Raw genomic sequence first — 19221 nt, 5'->3', positions numbered from 1 at the left:
TTAATTAATTTTCTGTTTAAATTAACAATAGGTTAATTAATTTTATATTATGATTCCCAACAATAAGTCAGTTTTTGTGATGATAAGTAGTATTAATATTAAAATATATTGTCTTTTCAGGATGGAATTTGAAGCTTCTCATGCGCTCCCATGTCCACCTATGTCAGAATCACCAAATACATCAACAAATGATGGGAGCATTGCCAAAAAAGACAAAGGATACGAGTGGCGTCAAGATACAAATAGGAGTATGTAATTACTGCAAGACTGAAATACCGGCTCCTCGTGGGAGTACTAGTGGCTTGAAAAATCACTTAGTCAACAGGTGCAAGTTAAGTCCACTGTATGATGTGAGTAGTGAGAAAGGTCAAACGGTGTAGACGAAAGAGACTATGAAACAAGAAAGTCGCATCGTTCCTCACTCTGTTAGTCAGAAAAGGTGTGAACTGAAGATGGCTCAATATGTGATCAAAGATGAAGTGTGTTTTCGAGCTGTTGAGAAGTCGAGATTTGTTGCTCTTGTGAATGAGTTTGAACAAAGATTACAAATGTCCGGTCGAAAGAAAGTGGCAGGTATGGTTTATACTTTGTTTTTAGATGAGAAGAAAAAAAATTCAAACCGATCTTAATGGACAAATAGTAAGTATTACTACTGACACATGGACATCTATTCAGAATATAAATTATATGGTTGTCACAACACATTTTTTGGATAATGATTGGAAGTTGCATAAGAGAATAATCAACTTCGCTAAAATCAAAAGCCATGTAGGGGAAGAAATCGGAAGTTGATTGAGATCTGTTTGAGGGAATGGGGAATAGAGAATTGTTTTCAATCGTAGTCGATAATGCATCTTCTAATGATACTGTGATGAATACTTGAAAAGGAGAATGAGAATTGATAAAACTTTGATGTTCAATAGAAAGTATTTGCATTTAAGATGTGGTTGCCATATACTTAACTTGATTGTTAAAGATGGTTTCAAAGAGCTTAAAAATCTTCAAGTAAGCCTATAAGGAATGCAGTTTTGTTTCTTCATTCTTCACCTGGAAGACTGAACAAATTTAGGGTGTTTGATATACTACCTAAGTTTTCCAGTACATCAACAATGCCCATGGATGTGAAAACTAGGAGGAATTCTACCTATAAAATGCTTGATATTTTGCATTAAAGTATAGAACTGTATTTGAAAGAATGGCTGAAGAATGTGTTCCTTTCATAAAATACTTCCGTAAGAATGATGAAAAGGGTAGGGCGATGATGTTTCCAAGAGCAGAAGATTGGGATAATGCGAATGCTTTTGTACACTTTCTCAAAAGTTTCTATGATCTGACTTTACAGCTAAGTGCTTCAAAAACTCCTACGTCCTATGTGATTCACTTTCAATGTTTGCTTTACAAATTGAGCTTGAGGAAAAGTGTATTGATTCGGATTTGACTCTCTCAAAGGTTGCAAAAGCAATCAAACTGAAATTTGAAAAATATTGGGGGATTTGAGTAAAATGAATCCACTGATTTTTATTGCTAATTTCTTGGATCCGAGGAACAAGTTTAAAAAAACTAGAAGTCGGGAGCTTAACAAATGTTGTTCAAGACCAACAGCTTCAACACTTGTGTGATCGATTTAAAAATGACTTGGTAAGTTTGTAGGTAGAGTATAAGTGAGTAAATGATACTGTGTTGAATCGGAGGCCGCTTCTAGAATGCAAGGATGTAGGAGGCCGCTTCTAGAATGCAAGGATGTAGGAGACAGTATTAGCCAAGGTGAATTGCATCTTTTTGATGAATTTTACAATGAAGTGCAAGAGGAAATTGAACAAGACCAACTGAATCAAATATCAAATGAAGTGGATAAGTACCTAGCTGATAAGAAGCTGATAAGATGGAGAAGAGGTCTAATCCTACTTTTTATCTTTTGGAGTGGTGGAAATTAAATGCATCTAGGTATAATCCTTTCACTAATTGCGAAGGATATCTTTGCAATTCCAAGCTCAACGGTTGCAAGTGAGTCTATTTTTAGCTTAGGTAAAAGGCTTTGGGTCCTTTTAGAACGTGTTTGAGTCCAAAATTGGTAGAGGCATTGGTGTGCACTAATGATCCTACTGATGATGACCTTGTCTTACTAATTTAAAGTGCTAGTTTGATGAAAAGACAACTTTATCCTTTTTGGAGGGAAATGATAAGTTGACTGTGTAATTAATTTTTCTGTTTTATACAAATGTTCGCATTATTATATTTTACAAAAAATGCTCAATTAAAGCTGAAACTTCTCAAAGAAGATTGAAATATTTATAAATAGGCACTGTACAACATTATTGAGGCAGACAGAAGGGACGGAGGCAGTGGCGGCGGAAGGGAAGTAGGCAACAGCGACGGCTAGAAGAGAACCGAGGCGGTGGCAGCAGCAGCGGAAGAGACGGAGGCAGCGGCAGCGTATGAGACAGAGGCAGCAACGGCGGTGCATGCACTGCAAGAGCCATCTTGCGACACCATGGTCGACCAAACAAACAGTTAAGCGGGATGGAAGGAAACCCGGCGAGCACTGCGGTGGGCGTGGCGACGTCGATTGGCAGAGAGAGGAAGGTGGCGAGGCAAGGCAAAGAGAGGGAGGTAGCTCCGCCGATTGAGAATGAGTGTGGAAGTGCGGGAGAGAGATAGAGAAGAGGGGAGGCGCGATTGGGAGAGAGATGGAGAAGAGGGAGGCGCAACTTTTACGTAGGGTTTGTAGGGTTTTTATTGTGTTTGATTTTTGGAAAATTTTATACTCCATTAATTTTCTTTTTAACTGAATATAGTCCTAAATTAGGTGTATTAGTTTATTGGACTTAGTATAATACTTCATATATATTTTTTAAATTAATATTTTATACAAATAAGTTATTAAATTTATATATTAATAAGCCTTATATTTGAATTAAATTTTTAGGACGGACTGAAAGTGCACATATTTTTATAGGACGGGAGAAGTATAAATATTAGTATTAATTATTTATTTTGTATAATTTGTGATATTGTATAGTATAATATACTCCATATTTAAATTTAATTATAAGAAAATAAGTTAAATAATATGATATTTAATTTATATAAATATGTAGGTAAGATTGAAAAAGTAAAAAAAAAGTACGTGAATATAAAATTTTCTTTAGGGTTGAGTTGGTGTAAATGGTAGGAATACAATCACTGTTTGATGTTAAAATTACTTATGAATATATATTTGTATTCAAGATAATTACTAAAAGTAGTATACATAGTTATAATTGAGTTGATTTTGTTTTATTCTACTATGTAAGTTATTTTTTTATGACTTTAAGTTCTATTTCTTTTTTTACGCTACTCAAAATATTATGCTTATGAATATTATCATATATAATATTGAAATTAATTTTTGGTAAAAGTGAATTTATTAATGTGAAAAAATATTAGTTTTGTATTCGTTTTCTCATGTCTTAATTCTAAAAAATATGTTTTTAGTCATAAACAATTCTAAAAGTTTTAGTCTGTAATGATATTTGATGGTACTAATGATATGAAAAATAAAATATTTAAAATGTCTGATAAAGAATATATCTTAAACTTTCATAGGTCACGACTCTCATTGTGCAATATTGGTATTTCAAAATTTTGATAAATTATCTTAAACTTATTAAAAAAAATTATTAACTCTCATATCAACCAAATCATAAGTATTTTCAATCTAAATTACTCCCTTCGTCCCGCAATAGGAGTCCTATTTAGTTATGACACGGGTTTTAAGAAATGTAAAGAAAAGTGAGTTGAATAAGTTAGTAGAATATGAGTCTCACTTATATACATTTGTTTTATAATAAAATATTAGTGGAATAAGTTGGTGAAATGTGAGGCCTACTTGCCATTTATAGTAAAAGTGAAATAGGACTTTTATTGTAGGACTGACAGAAATGGAAAAATATGACTCTTATTGTGAGATGAAGAGAGTATAAAACAAACGCTACTATATGCATTTCGTCAATATTTTTACTTTGATAATACGATTCATGACATATACTTTGTATTCACTACTACTATTGTAATCTACATGCTAATAATGTTTTGAAATTATAAGTTTTGGTGACCAAAACTGTGTGAACTATTTATTTTGTGTTGACGAACTTTTAACTTTATTTGTATTTTACTATATACTTTATTCTCATAAGTCATAACTCACTGCATAATGATTTTATTTTATATTTTGTTCCAGTTTACAATTTGTCTTCATTATTTTGAAAAACGTATGGCCCGTGCATAGCACGGGTGTTAATACTAGTTGAGTTTTATAGAGAAGTTGAAGAAATTGAAAAGAGTGTCACTTTACTCTTTAGTATCAATTATAAGCTTTATATCCTTATAGATGTTGATTATCCTTTTGTGTTTCTTTTGTAGATCCAAACATGAGCCAAGATGTTTCTCAAGTAATACCTCCTACTTGAGCTAAACCTTTGCATTCACAATTTACAAGAACTTATGGTGTGTCAAGGTATTTCTGCAATTTTAAATCACAACTGATGATTCTGAATAGTAACTGAAATCATATTGCAATGATGATGTGTGATGATCTGAAATTAGTTTTTGTGAAACCTGAAATCAGCTTTTGTGAAATCAGTTTTTGTGAAATCAGATTGCAATGATGATGTGTGATGATCTGAAATCAGTTTTTGTGAAACCTGAAATCATCCTCTGTGAGTTGTTACTTGTTACAATCTGAAATCAGCTTGCAATTAGATGTGTGATGGTCTTTGGCAGCTAAGTGAAGAGATAGTCTTCAATGAGCTTGAGAAGAGCCAATTTTACTGTATTCAGACACAAAAAATTTCTAAATGTTTACTTTTTTTGTTTATTAATGTCTAAATACTTAGTTGAAGTGAAGAGTAGTCTGTTTTGCTTCATGTTTTCTATCAATGCTTTGGTATTTATCTTTCTGATATGAGCTTTCCATGTTTGTTGTTTTTAATCTCGAACATAATGTGCAGAAATTAAATTTATTTGTTTTTTCATCCCAGGTGTTGATGATGATTGATGCATAATGGAATTAGTGGCATCTTCTTTGAAGCTCTAGCGTCACTTTCTTTGCCCAAACTATGTTATGGTTAACCTTTTGGAAGTTGTACGAATATTGATATAAACATGTCTTTACAACATTATTATCCCTTTGGAAGTTATAAGAATTTTGAATGTCATGAACTATTGTGATGAAATTTTATCATTTTGGACATTTTCTAGATAGTTAAAATGTTATTTTCAATATTTTATATATCAAACAGGTTTGACTTGTGGTATACCGCAACACGGTACGGTATACTGAAATGTCGTTAAGGTAATGGTTTTCGTATTTTGATATACCAACTTTTCGGTATACTGAAAAATCGGCACGGTCGGTATCATGTTCTCTCATACCGTACTTTTCGGTATGGTATGCGGTATGCCCATTTCGATATGGTATACCGTACCGATCTAACCCTAGTGAAGGGGAAGGAGGTGTCGCGTGGTCTGCAGGTGAGGTCGGTTAGGAGAATGAGTAGGAGTAGCAGATCGAGGAGATATAGTGGTTTGAGGATGAGTTCTAGAAGGAGAATGAGTAGGAGTAGAAGATCGGGGAGGTGAAGGCGAAGGAGGTGTCATGGTCTGAGGATGAGATCGGGAAGGAGAATGAGTGGGATTAGAAGATCGGGGAGGTGAAGGGAGATAAGGTGTTGTGGTATGAGGGTGGGTTCGAGAAGGAGATTGAGTTGAGTAGCTGATCGAGGAGGTGGAGGGGGAGGAGGTGTCGTGGTATGAGGGTGGTTCGGGAAGAAGAATGGGTAGGAGTAGAAGATCGGGAAAGTGAAGGGAGAGAAGGTGACGTGGTCTGATGGTGGGCCCAGGAAGGAGAAAGAGTAGGAGTAGCAAATCAAGGAGGTGTTGTGGTATGAGGGTGAGTTCAGGAAAGAGAATGAGTAGGAGTAGAAGATCAGGGAGAAATGAGAGAGTTTAAGTTGGGGGTGGATTCAAGTCAGTGTGTGGTGCAGAAGATAGTGTAGTGCTCCGAGTCATGGAGCTCGTAAGTTCGGTGGTGATGGTGATCAGAAACATGGAATTTGGAATTGTGACACTCGGCAAGTTGACAGTCAAAGCCGTGACAGTCACGGTTCCAACTGTCACCAACACTTCGATTGTCACGGCTACAACAATCACGACTCCAAATGTCACCTGCACTCCGACTTTGACGGCTCTTATTAGAATAAGCATGCTTTTATGCAATAGCTCGAGATCTATATGTTCAGCTGTCATTTTATCATTTGTTATCCTTACTTTCTGTTATTCCATGTTAGTTAGGAGAAATTTTAGTGTGTATTTCTAATGTACCTACACCTACGTAGTTAGTATATAAGGTGTATCTTCTTTGTATTGCGATTACCATGAAATATATGCAGATCTCTCTCTCCCGTTTATCTTTGATCTTCATCTCTATATTCATGGAGTCTCCTTTGTAATCTTAGTATTGTATCAGTGTAAAGAAATTCTACTTTACTCTATTAATTTTTCCCCATCAATATGAATGGTCGTGGGAATCGTAGCGGTGTTCCTCTTGCACCAGTTGAGGACATATCCAGTCCCCATTATCTTCATCCCAGTGATAGCCCAGGTGCTATTCTTGTTCCACAACAGCCCGATGGCTCGAATTACGGCTTTTTTGGCCAAGAACAAACTCATGTTTGTTGATGGTTCCATTTTGTTTCCTACTCGCGATTATCATCTCTGTCAGCCTAGGATCCGATGCAATAGCATGGTGATCTCTTGGCCGCGAAACTCAATCCCTCCTCAGATTTGTTCAAGTATTATATACCTTGATGATGCTTATTCAATTTTGACAGATCTGAAGGATCATTTCTCCACTGGTCACTCTGCTCGTTTATATCAGTTAAGGAAGCAACTTATGTCTCTATCTCAAGGTATCTCTGATGTCGCTAGCTATTTCACAAATCTTCGGATCATATAGGATGAATTCAAAAATTCTCAGCCCATCTCATGGTGCACTTGTGCTCGTTGTAACTGTGGTAGTGCTGCAATTTGGACATATCTGAAGGATCGTTTCTCTACTAGTGACTCTACTAGTGTATATTCCCTCCGTCCCGCTTAGCAGTCTCGTGATCGTCTCTACATTATTCTCTCACTTACTTTACTATTTCTCCACTTTAACTATTTATTATCATTTTTACAAAACGAGTGCACAAAAGTAACCGGGACTGCTAAAGTGGGACGGAGGGAGTATCAGTTAAGGCAATAGCTTTTGTCCCTCTCTCAAGGTATCTCTGATGTCACTAGCTATTTCACAAATCTTCGGATCATATGGGACGAATTCAAAAATTCTCAGCCCATCTCATGGCGCACTTGTGTTCGTTGTAACTGTGGAAGTGCTGCAAGATGGCATGAGCATCAACAAACTGACTGTACAATCCAGTTTCTGGTTAGGTTAAATCCTTCTTTTTCTTAGACTCGGGATGATCATATCTCATTTATAGAAGAGTGGATAGCCCTCTCCTCTTATGAGGCCTTTTAAGGGGTGTGTGGCTAATTCCTAATATGGTATCAGAGTATGCCCAAGTCGATGATGGATTTTATCTTTTTATCTCTTCTCTCGCTTACCCATGCGATGGAAGTCCGATATGTCATTTCAGCCCATATGTGAGGGGGCGTTTTAAAAATCCTAAATCTTGTCCTACATCGACTTGGTGATGATTCTAGTCCATCTATATAAATATGGATAACCTTCCCTCTTATAAGGCCTTTTAAGGAGTGAATGGATCATTTCTAATAATCACCACTTTAGAAACATGGGTGCAATATCCCATGACAAAAATTTAACTTATTTATGTAGAAGTTTCGAATGATACCTTCATGGGTAAATTAATGAAGCTGGCTGAAATATGTATACATATATTATAATAGCTTACATTAATATCAATAAAATTGTTCTATATAAATATATATATTAATATTAATATTAATAATAAAAAAATATATACATATTAATATTATTTTTTACAATGTTATAAATTAATAATGAATTAAGAAAATTTTAATGTTATTTTTCATATTATGAATTACACTTAAATAATAAAATAAGTATAATTGTAATAGTATGAGTAATACACTTTATCATTACATCATTTATTATTATATTATTAATAATAACTTATTAAGATAAGTTTGATGTTATTATTTTTTTATTATAAATGATAATATAAAAGAAAAATATATTAATATTATCTTTATTACATTATTTTGGTATAAGTAACTTTAAAATTATGAATCATACTTATTGTTATTATTATGTTATTTAGCAATAACTTCTTTAGAAAATATTAATATAATTATCAAAATTATGAATTATAAAAAACTAATAAAATATAGTAGTAATTATAATTATGTTCTTATTAATAACTTAGTAATTTTTTATGTAATATTAAAATTATAAATTTTATCATTATTTATTAATAAAAAAAATCTTATTTCAACTATTGCTACTCCCTCCGTCCGCCATTAGGAGTCTCATTTCTTGACTGCACGGCTTTTAAGAAATGTTAAGAAAAATGAGTGAAAAGAAGTCAGTGGAATAGGGGTCCCACTAATATATATTAGTTTTAAATGAAATGTGAGTGGAATGAGTTAGTGGAAGGTGTGACCCTATTACCATTTATGGTAAAAGTGAATCGGGACTCCTATTCGCAGATGAACTAAAATGGAAAAACGGGATGCTATTTGCGGACAGAGGGAGTATAACGAATAGTTAATTCATTTATTTTTTATGACAAGTAGTTAATTGACATTAACTAATTAACACTTAAAGTTCAAAATCCAAACAATTTCCTTGATATTTCTAAATAGGTGTAAGTAATCTATAAGGAATCATATTTCTCATAGTCATAATCCGAAAAATCATAATTACCAACAATATAACATTTCTGATAAACAAACATGTCTATTAAGAACATTCTCAAACAACTAAAATAATTTGTTTTAGGGCCTCCATTGTTGATTTCATAACTATTGACTGAAAACTTTAATCAAGCCCACAATTTGATATTTACAAAAGACGGAGGCCCAGATATAAAGCCCAAATCGGGAAAACTCCTCCACCGATTGATTTCCTCCGCAGCAAGTCAGCAACGGTAGAAAAAGTAGCAAAAGGAATTTGATCTGAGAAAAAACATAACCCTAATCGGAAACCAAGATCTAAAACAACAATGGCAGCGTCCGCAATGGTGCTCGATCCTAAGCCTGCGGCCATCTCCGAACCGCCGCCGTCTCATCCTGCCGTCAAATCTGATATTCCCACCGTCGATGAGGAAGATTTGTACGGACGGCTTAAATCCTTGCAGCGCCAGATCGAATTCATCGATATTCAGGAGGAATACGTCAAGGATGAATTGAAGAACCTAAAGCGGGAGCTTCTGAGGGCGCAGGAGGAGGTGAAGCGGATTCAGTCTGTGCCATTGGTAATTGGCCAATTCATGGAAATGGTTGACCAGAACAACGGCATCGTCGGCTCTACCACTGGCTCGAATTACTACGTCAGGATCCTGAGCACTATCAACCGAGAGCTACTCAAACCCTCCGCCTCCGTGGCGCTGCACCGTCATTCCAACGCCTTGGTTGATGTGCTGCCCCCGGAAGCTGACTCCAGCATCTCCCTGCTCAGCCAATCCGAGAAGCCCGATGTTACCTACACTGTCAGTCTCTTCGTATTATGTTGGTTTTCGTGTTGAGTTTAATATGCAAATTGAGCTGATTAATTCTGAGATTTCTCGTTCTACTTGATGAATCTGTTCTGTTTGATTAATTCTCTAAATTGGTAGAATTGGTATAGTTTTGAGCATTTTACAATTAGGGCAGGGAAACCCTTTCACAACGTGGGAAAACGGGAAAGCTTTCTACCCTTCAAATTCATAGATGTGGTTGCCTTTGCCGCAGTAGATAAATGGTTTCTCAGACTTGGAAAAGATCAGTCCCGATTTCCCCGGTCCATATACACTGCTTTGCAGACATCGGAATATTTACCCTTTGGTTCAGGTTCTATAATTCAAGGTTTCCTATTGAGGCTTTCAGCTGCAGTCTAGGTGTGATTTGATCATTAGTGTCTATTTACTTTTAACTGGATACCTTAGGATTTCACAAGATAACTACTGGCATCATCAGTAGAGCTAATATCTACATTTTGTAAGCCTCCTCTATTATTCATTAATCGGATTAGTCAGATTCCCAACAACTCTTAAATACTTGCGCTTGAATATGTTGTTAGAAGATTGACATTATTTTCACCACACTATTTGCCCATATTGATTATAATAAGATTAATTGAGCAAGAACAGAACCTACTTCCCAACCAAACCTTATAAGATTCTCGGACTGAGCAATGTTAAATCTCTAAATCTGACCACATCAAATTGGCGATGATGATCCTATCTCATCTATTTAAGTGTGGATAACCCTCCCCCTTAGAGCCTTTTAAGGGGTTGAGTGGCTCATTTCTATTATGGTATCAAAGTGGGCCCCAAGTAGATCGGAAATATGACCAAAAATTGCATGAGTGGTACAACCTTAGAGATTCAATTGATCCTATTTCGCTCAATGAAATTGATGAGTGTAATGAGTGCTAGAAGTCTTATATTAATGTTTGATAGTTGTAAGATACTTGACACTATTTATAATTATTGTTTGCCTTTTCAATGCTAGCTTTGAAGTTTTAACAATATTCTCAATTGACTTTTTTCTGTTCATTACATAATCAGGATATTGGTGGATGTGATATTCAAAAGCAAGAGATTCGTGAAGCTGTTGAGTTACCTCTCACGCACCATGAACTGTACAAGCAGATTGGTATTGATCCTCCTCGCGGTGTGTTACTTTATGGTCCACCTGGTACAGGAAAGACCATGCTTGCAAAAGCTGTAGCCAACCACACAACTGCAGCTTTCATTAGAGTGGTGGGTTCAGAGTTTGTTCAAAAATATCTTGGAGAGGTACATTGAAGAATTCTTGGCACTAGCTTACAGCTTGGGTTCAGTGTGATCCTGACAATTGATATATGTATTTAACTATTAACTAATATGACAATGTTCATTTCTGAAAATTTAGGGTCCTAGAATGGTCCGCGATGTATTTCGTCTTGCCAAGGAGAATGCACCTGCAATTATCTTTATAGATGAGGTAGATGCCATTGCAACAGCACGTTTTGATGCTCAAACTGGAGCTGATAGAGAGGTTCAGAGGATTCTGATGGAGCTTCTAAATCAGGTATCTAAATTTGAGCTAGTCTTTTTTGATGAATCATGGTGGGTGAAGAAACTATAGCACTTTTAATTCAAAGTTGGATATGAGTCGTGAAGTTAGTTAGTCTTAGAACTTTGAGTTCCATATTTCGACTCCAGATGCATTTAAGATTTTGACTATAAATATTTTGAAGTTTAGGTGTCTACAAAGTACAAAGTTCCCTTTGTACGAACATAATATGTTAATGATGTCTTGTAATGTGAACTTCGGATATTATACTTACATTACTATTATTTTTATATGCACGTCATGTGCCTTTTGCTTTGTGCGTATGGCTCAAGGGGGTATTGCACTTTTAGCTATTGTTATCATTATTGGCTGTAATAGTGGTGGTAGTATTTTGATTCCTCAATTTTCTTAATCTATGTGCATTGTTACTTGCTCTGGTAGATGGATGGATTCGATCAAACTGTGAATGTAAAGGTCATCATGGCTACTAATCGTGCGGACACTTTGGACCCCGCACTTCTCCGTCCTGGTAGACTTGATCGTAAAATTGAATTTCCTTTGCCTGATAGGCGTCAGAAGAGACTTGTTTTCCAGGTTAGTATTTGAAAATATTATATCAGCAGTACTTCATTTTTCACCTGAGTTATTATGTTTTTATATGGAAAGAACATCTTCTCTCCCTGAATGTTTCATAGTGATTTTACTTGGTTTCTTCCATTTATTTTGGGTTGTATCCGAGCAGGTTTGTACTGCCAAGATGAACTTAAGTGATGAAGTTGACTTGGAAGACTATGTCTCTCGGCCCGATAAAATAAGTGCTGCTGAGGTTTGTCTTGTCGGTTCCATAAATTTCTGTTCCATACATAAGTAGTATCCTCCTGTAGTTTTTACAACTTATTGTCCTATCCCCTTGCTTTAATTTGAGTTTTATGAAAGTCCACTTGCATGAGCGTTTGCCCCTTTGCTGTGTTGAGTAAAATATCTAAAGAAAACGCTTTGAATTGCTGATGAGTAGATGGTGAAATAGCTATGTGGTATATATAGTGAGAAAGAGAGCACGCTGATGTTGGTGGTTGAAAATGATTAATGTCTTAGAGAAATTGGAATTTGGTGGTGTTGTGTGCAGATTGCGGCTATATGCCAGGAGGCGGGTCTGCATGCTGTGAGGAAAAACCGGTACGTGATACTTCCTAAGGATTTTGAGAAAGGATACAGAAGCAATGTGAAGAAGCCAGACACTGATTTTGAGTTTTACAAGTAATTGCAGTTGGTTTTCATGTTGTTAGTAGTTATTGTATAACAGTGAGATCATCTATGTATGGTGTTAAATATATGAGTTGAACACTTGGTTGTGTTAATTTAATTGAATAGATATTAATGGTTGGTAGATGAAATGGTTGGGTTTTGTGTGGGAATTTTGCAATGCAGCTAATGAAGAGAAGTTATCTTTAGTTGAAAGGAAGAATTGGATTGGAGGGGAAAATGCAATTGGTGTGCAGATTCTGTGTGTGGGCTCCCTTCCCATGTGAAAGAAAGTGCTGTGTGTTTGATTATGATTATGATTATGATTATGATTATGATTATGATTATGATTATGTGACAAGTCCAAGTCGCTGTATTTGTACATTTTGTATTGGATGCGTACAAATGGTTATTGCAGCTCACTCTCACGTGCATATAATGTGGGGGCGTGGTTTAAAGAAGAGATAGAGAGGGTGGTTGAATGTGATGTTATTTTGTTTCCAAGATAATTAAATAGATATGGGGTACGGGTATATGAGCGAATAGCTATGCAGGGATGGGAGTGTGTGTGGCCATTTTTTCTTTGCTTTTATTTTATTTTGATACCCCCTTCGTCCTTGTGAAATGTTGTCCATATTTGACTCGGTGCGAGTTTTAAAAAATGTAAAAAAAATTAGTGGAAAAAGCTAGTGGAATATGTGTTCCATATTTATAGATTAGTTTTGTAATAGACTGTGAGTGTAAGTGGAAAATGGACTTTATTTATCAAAAATAGAAAAAAAAAAGTGGATAATATTTCACGGGCGGATTGAAATAGTAAAATTGGCCAACATTTCATTGATGGACAAAATACTTAGTATACTACCTCTATCCATGATTTGAAAAATTAGAGCATCCACAACGATGCATCGAGCAGCGCCGCGCCAGCGAGCAGCTGACGTGGCGCGCTGGGATTCGTCAATGGCATAGCCGTTGTGTTTAAATTTTTATTTTTTTAATTAAAAAATCGGTTTTTAATTAAAAAACCGATAAAAAATAAAAAAAAAATTCACTTTCCAAAAAAAATATATCCGTTTATAACCGTTTTTTCCACTTTTTGATTTTTTTTTCATTTTTTTACCCCAAAAATACACACTTTCATCTATAAATACCCTCAATTTCACTCCCAAAAATTCACATCAAACTACACAATTCTCATCTTCATTCTCTCATATCCATTTTCATCTTCAATATCTCATATCCATTTTCATCTTCATTCTCTCATACCCTACAACATCACTATGTCTGGCCAAGACGATAACCCTACGGGCTCCCACGGTTGGAACCCCGAATGGTTCGGTTCACAACCGTTCGAGCTCCCACGATGCGCAACTGCATCGGCCGAGCCAACGACGAAATTGGCAAGTTCAATGGCTATTTCCTCCAGGAGTCGCGGAATGCCGGGAGCGGCCGGAGCGAGGTCGACATCATCACTGCGGCGCTGAGCACCTACCAATCCATGAACGGTAAGTCGTTCAAGTACCTAAATGTTTGGCAGGAAACGAGGACGTACCCGAAGTATCTGGGAGGCGTAACATCCTCCTCTAGCGGCTCCTCCAAACGGTCACGGTCGGCATCCCTATCCGATGCCGGCGAAGAAGTGGCTAGCCAACTCGCCGAAGCTAACTTGGGTAGCCCCGACGCCGGACCAAGCGGTTCCCGACGCCGACCGCAAGGAAGGAAGAAGGCGGCGGCCGAACGCCGTCGTGCCGCGACTCCATCTGCCCCCGCCCCCGAACCCGCACCCTATGTTCCACCTCCACCCCCGAACAACTCGTTGTGGGCCCTTTTGGCCCAACTCAATATGGCCGATAGGTCAACTATGGCCCCCACGCAACTTCAAACGCACGAGAACGTGATATTGGGTCTCAAAAAACAATTGGGGTTGGTGCCGCCGGATGCGTAGTCTTCCTCGGGTAATATTAGCCAATAATCATGTAATTTTTAATTTTTATGAGTTTAATTATGTAATTTTTAGTTTTTAGTTTTTAATTATGAAATTTTTAATTTTTATGATTTTAATTATGTAATTTTAATTTTTAGGATTTTAATTATGTCTTTTTATTTTATTTATAATTTGTAATATTTATTGTGGTTTTTAATGAATTTTAGTATTATGGAAATGTTTTTGTGTAATTGAATTTTAAATTAATTGTGCTCGTCCTTGCGGAAGAGCACAGCTGTGAGTGTTGTGCTCTTGCCAGAGAGCAGGCAGAAAAAGTGGGGTCGGGCTCACAACCGTGCCGCTGGCAAGGGCACGGTTGTGGATGCTCTTATTTTGCCATTTTGAGATGTCCATAATTTGAGGAATCATATACTTTATTTCACTTTTGGTATGTGGATTCTTTGTTCCACTAACTCTTTTTCACTTAAAATTTATTATAAAACTAATACTTCATCTGTCCCACTAGAAATGAAACGTTTTTCTTTTTGGTTTGTCTCATTAAAAATGAAATGTTTATAAAAATGGAAATAATACCATCTCTACTTTTTCTCTTCTCTCTTACTTTACTTTCTCTTCATTAACTAACAAAACAAGATTACATAAAATTTCGTGCTGAAAAACAAATGTTGCATATTTAATGAGATGAATGAAATATTAAAATTAAAATTTATATTCTACTAATTCTTTTCTTTCACAATTCTTCACAAACAAAAAATTTTTCTTAAAACTCACGCCAAACTCATGCGAACTAAAATTGTAAACGGTGAATGAAGGAAATAATATTAAATTGACGATGGATTCAACTATTCTCTACCTAAGCAAACCATAATCATCATTTACCGCCAAAACCCACCCGCATTTATGATTCGCCAATTGCTACTCCGCTGCATCTCGTGGGAAAAGTTTAACTTCTTTTTCTTTTTCTCAAAAGAAAAAATAAATAAATCTAATTTCTACATATAAAAAAATCCTGATTATTAGGGCACCCGCAACGCTGTGCCGTTGCGGTTCCTATGCCGTTCGGCGGAACGGTTCCGCGGCGGCACGCGTTGCGGGGTGCGTTCCGTCGCCGTTCCGTGTCGTGGCCGTTCCTATGCCGTGCCGCGTTCCGTTCCGGAGGAACGCGGAACGGAACGTTCCGCCACGCGCCGAGGCGACGTGGCGGCCTCCCATTCGACGCGTGCAGCCCACTCGTTGCCCCGCGAGTGGGCTTCGTCCGGTGACGCAATAATTATTTTTTTTTAATGTTGTGTGTTTTTTAATAAAGTGTGTTTGTTTTTTAAAGTGTGTTTATTTAAATTGAATTGGGTTGGAAATAAAAAAAAATGAAATTGAATGAATAGTAATTTAAGGAACGGTTAAGGAACGGTTAAGGAACGGAGGGTTGTAGGTTCCGTTCCTTAGTTAAGGAATGGAGTAAAAAAGTACAGTGGAGCCCTCAAATAGTGGTTTAAGGAACGGTATAGGAACGGTATAGGAACAGCGTTGTGGATGGCCTTATAGATTTAAATAAGTACGTCCAATTATGGTGATGTTTAATGGCAGATAATGATTAAGCAAGTTGAAATTGTGATATCCAAGGCAGTGCCCTATAAATTTACACCTCATTTATGGATTTAACCAACTCCAGAATTTTGCATTTGATAATGATGGTCAATTGCAGCAGGTATAAATAATGAGAGTGCAACATCTCATAGTAGATGCCCATCTTAAAAAATGTATTTATACGAATGAATGAAGCCAGTTATTATAAATAATAAAAATAAGAGACAGAAAATCGAACATGCGGTTGCCTCCTCTTCAATTCTGTCTGACTCACCACTACCACCTTCCTCTTCCATTCCTTTGTTCATCAATCATTCTACGACGTCGTTTCCCCATAATTACTGCTCTCAAATCAAGTCTTCACTTCCGTGACTCTCTCTCTCTAGTCCACTCCATGAATCGGACCTTGAGAGAATCCACCCGCAACCACCGCCGTGGCCACAGCATCAATGGACTCCCCAATTCCACCGACGACAATCTAGATCTCTTCTCCAAAAGCCGCCGCAGCCTCTCCCTCGCCCCTTCCGACGACCCTCACGGTATGCTATTTATCTATATCTCTACATTAACTTCAGTAGAAACCAACTCCTGCTTTGATCTCGCGCTCATTTTTGTGTTTTGTGTTTAGTCTCGCTCAAACTGGGGAGGCTTTCGCTTGGATCCGCCAAACCGGGGAGGACTGGATTGGATGATTTGTTGTCATCCGCTGATGGAGGCAAGCACGATTATGATTGGTAACTCTCTTTTCAATTACTATTACTTTCATTTTCCGAATCAGATCTACCTTATTATTTCCCAATCAATTTCCATTTCTATCACTCTTTTTACGGATCAAGCCCTAGGATACACAATACATCTCATCACATAACTTGATAATCACTCTAAACAACTCCATCAAACCTTATTTAATGTACTACTTTTTATGAAAATTGAATCTGAACTTGATAATAGACTTTATTACGTGATACAAGGCCATTCAAGTCTGAATCTCAAAATAATCCGATTCATGTTAGATTTAAATTTTTGTTTGTTGAAGGATTTATTTGTAGATGTAGGAGGCTGTGTCTTGTTCAATCACTCCTACCTATTAATCCTCACTTCCCTCATCTAATAGGCTTCTCACTCCTCCGGGAACTCCGTTGGTCCCTGCTTTTGATGGAAAAGAATCACAGGCCTGTCTTATGGCTCCAAGAAGTGGTCCATTGGTCCGGTCAGTCTCCACATCCAAAGCTTCTCGGGTATGCCACTCTCCAAGTCTACCTTGCTATGTCACACAAGCTATATTTACTGTGTTGATTAATTTTTAGTTCGATCTTTGTTATTTTTGCTGAACTTGACTTGCTATTTTTGTCTCATTTACTTTGGTTTGTTGAGTGAGCCAAACTAATCATATGTTAGGGTATCTACATCCTTTTTTATTGTTGCGACTACAACCAAGTTTTTTTGTTTCCAGTTATCAGTGTCTCATTCAGAGAGTAATCATGTGGCAAAACCAACTCGAAGCAGTTCGGTGACCAGACCTTCTATATCTAGTTCGCAGTATAGCACCTATTCCAATAAACAAACATCCATTCTCAACACAAGTTCTGCTTCCGTTTCATCTTATATCAGACCGTCTACTCCTACCAACCGCTCCTCCTCAATTACAAGGCCTTCTACTCCTTCTGCGCGTCCAACAGTGTCGAGATCATCTACTCCTTCTAAACCCCGCCCTACACGCAGTACCTCTTCGATTGATAAACCAAGAGCAACCCAAAATTCAAGACCATCTACTCCTACTTCCAGGCCTCAAATTTCGGCAAACTTGAATTCTCCTGCTCCTCGAACTACATCAAGGCCATCAACACCCACCCGTCGAAATTCTGCGCCATCATATTCTCAATCTGGACCATCAACCCCTGGTGGGCGTAGTCTCACAAATGGGAAAACTGCAACTCCAGTTTCACGACCAAGCTCCCCTGGACCACGAGTTCGTGCTCCATCACAACCAATCGTACTCCATCATTTTCCACATGATACACCACCTAACCTTAGAACTAGTTTACCAGATAGACCAATATCTGCTGGGAGGTCCAGACCTGGTGTCGCTCTCACTGGAAAAGGGAATACGGAGCCTATCACAAACAATGCTAGCGTCACTAGGCGACAGTCATCTCCGGTGGTAAGCAGGGGAAGAGTTGCAGAACCCACTGGAAGAAGCCGAACACTTACCAATGTTCCATTGAATGATGTTGTTGACTCAAGGAGAGAGTTGTCGTCTCGGAGGCCTGCAAAGACATCAACAGATAGCACAGGATTTGGCCGTACAATCTCAAAAAAATCTCTTGACATGGCCATACGGCATATGGTACGCATCTTCCTTGACAATATTTGGTTTTCTAAAGTCTGGTGATTAAGTTCCCCTGTTCTATATGTGGCAGGACATACGGAATGGCAACAATGGGTTTCGAGGATCGAATCTTTTCCCTCAAAGCATTAGATCCAGCAACCAGAAAGTACACCCAGGTACAGCATCCGGCAACGGAAGCCTGTCCGTGGCAGATAACAGCAGCCGATTTTCCGAGAGTGGCAGTGAGGAAGACAAGTCTCAGTCTTGTGCAAAATTGAGCAATAATGATATTTACGAAAGTTCCCGGTACGACATGATTCTTCTAAAAGAGGATCTGAAGAACACAAATTGGCTACATAGTATTGATGATAAGTCTGACCAAGGATCCATCTTCGATAATGGGTTTGAACTTCTGCCAGAACCATTTAATCCTTTATAGCCTCGTGATTTTGTGGATTTTATTGTTATTTTTTTCTTCTTTTTTTTCATGGAATATTTGGATACAAAAGAATGTGAATGAGGCGCATAGCTGCTAAGGCATTGTTGTACGAGCTATATTGTGGTCATCTCCCCATTTGAAGGGATTCATAAGTTTTTTTTTTTTTGTTATACATTTTCTTGGTTATCTCTATACTCTCTACCTTTGGCTGGCTTAATTCAACTCGAAATGGTGTTGGTACGTACTCCCTCCGTCTCAAAGAATGGTACACTTTGTTTTGTGTGTTAAGTGATAAGAGAAAATATAATTTTATAATTGACGTGAGAGAAAACTTTTTTCAAAATAAGAAATGTGACATCTTTTGTAGGATAAACTAAAAAAGAAAGTGTGATGGGACGGATGGAC

At 37.2% G+C, this 19221-nt stretch overlaps 2 protein-coding genes across 2 annotated transcripts; both read left to right on the top strand.

Moving 5' to 3' along the window:
• Positions 1–9152: 9152 nt before the first annotated feature.
• Positions 9153–12903, top strand: LOC121791354 (26S proteasome regulatory subunit 6B homolog). Its single transcript, XM_042189331.1, has 6 exons — positions 9153–9728; positions 10788–11018; positions 11134–11292; positions 11719–11871; positions 12020–12103; positions 12404–12903. Exons 1-6 carry the CDS (start codon positions 9243–9245, stop codon positions 12536–12538), a joined length of 1248 nt encoding a protein of 415 aa, XP_042045265.1. The 5' UTR covers positions 9153–9242; the 3' UTR covers positions 12539–12903.
• A 3332-nt stretch (positions 12904–16235) lies between these two features.
• LOC121791355 (proteoglycan 4-like) lies at positions 16236–19010 on the top strand. The gene is made up of 5 exons (XM_042189332.1): positions 16236–16587; positions 16677–16782; positions 17163–17286; positions 17502–18395; positions 18469–19010. The coding sequence occupies exons 1-5, from the start codon at positions 16287–16289 to the stop codon at positions 18814–18816; spliced, it is 1773 nt and encodes a 590-aa protein (XP_042045266.1). The 5' UTR covers positions 16236–16286; the 3' UTR covers positions 18817–19010.
• Positions 19011–19221: the final 211 nt, after the last annotated feature.

The sequence above is a fragment of the Salvia splendens genome, unplaced genomic scaffold (assembly GCF_004379255.2).
Source record: "Salvia splendens isolate huo1 unplaced genomic scaffold, SspV2 ctg789, whole genome shotgun sequence".
NCBI classification, from domain to species: Eukaryota; Viridiplantae; Streptophyta; class Magnoliopsida; order Lamiales; family Lamiaceae; genus Salvia; species Salvia splendens.
The sequence above is the reverse complement of the archived record's forward strand: the minus strand, read 5'-3'. Positions and strand labels throughout refer to the sequence as shown.

Coding starts and splice junctions, on each gene's coding strand:
- LOC121791354 (XM_042189331.1), top strand. CDS start 9,243: ATGGCAGCGTCCGCAATGGTGCTCGATCCTAAGCCTGCGGCCATCTCC. Junction 11,019..11,133: donor TTCAAAAATATCTTGGAGAG/GTACATTGAAGA, acceptor CTGAAAATTTAG/GGTCCTAGAATGGTCCGCGA. Junction 11,293..11,718: donor TGATGGAGCTTCTAAATCAG/GTATCTAAATTT, acceptor TTGCTCTGGTAG/ATGGATGGATTCGATCAAAC.
- LOC121791355 (XM_042189332.1), top strand. CDS start 16,287: ATGCGGTTGCCTCCTCTTCAATTCTGTCTGACTCACCACTACCACCTT. Junction 16,783..17,162: donor GGCAAGCACGATTATGATTG/GTAACTCTCTTT, acceptor CTCATCTAATAG/GCTTCTCACTCCTCCGGGAA. Junction 17,287..17,501: donor CCACATCCAAAGCTTCTCGG/GTATGCCACTCT, acceptor TTTTGTTTCCAG/TTATCAGTGTCTCATTCAGA.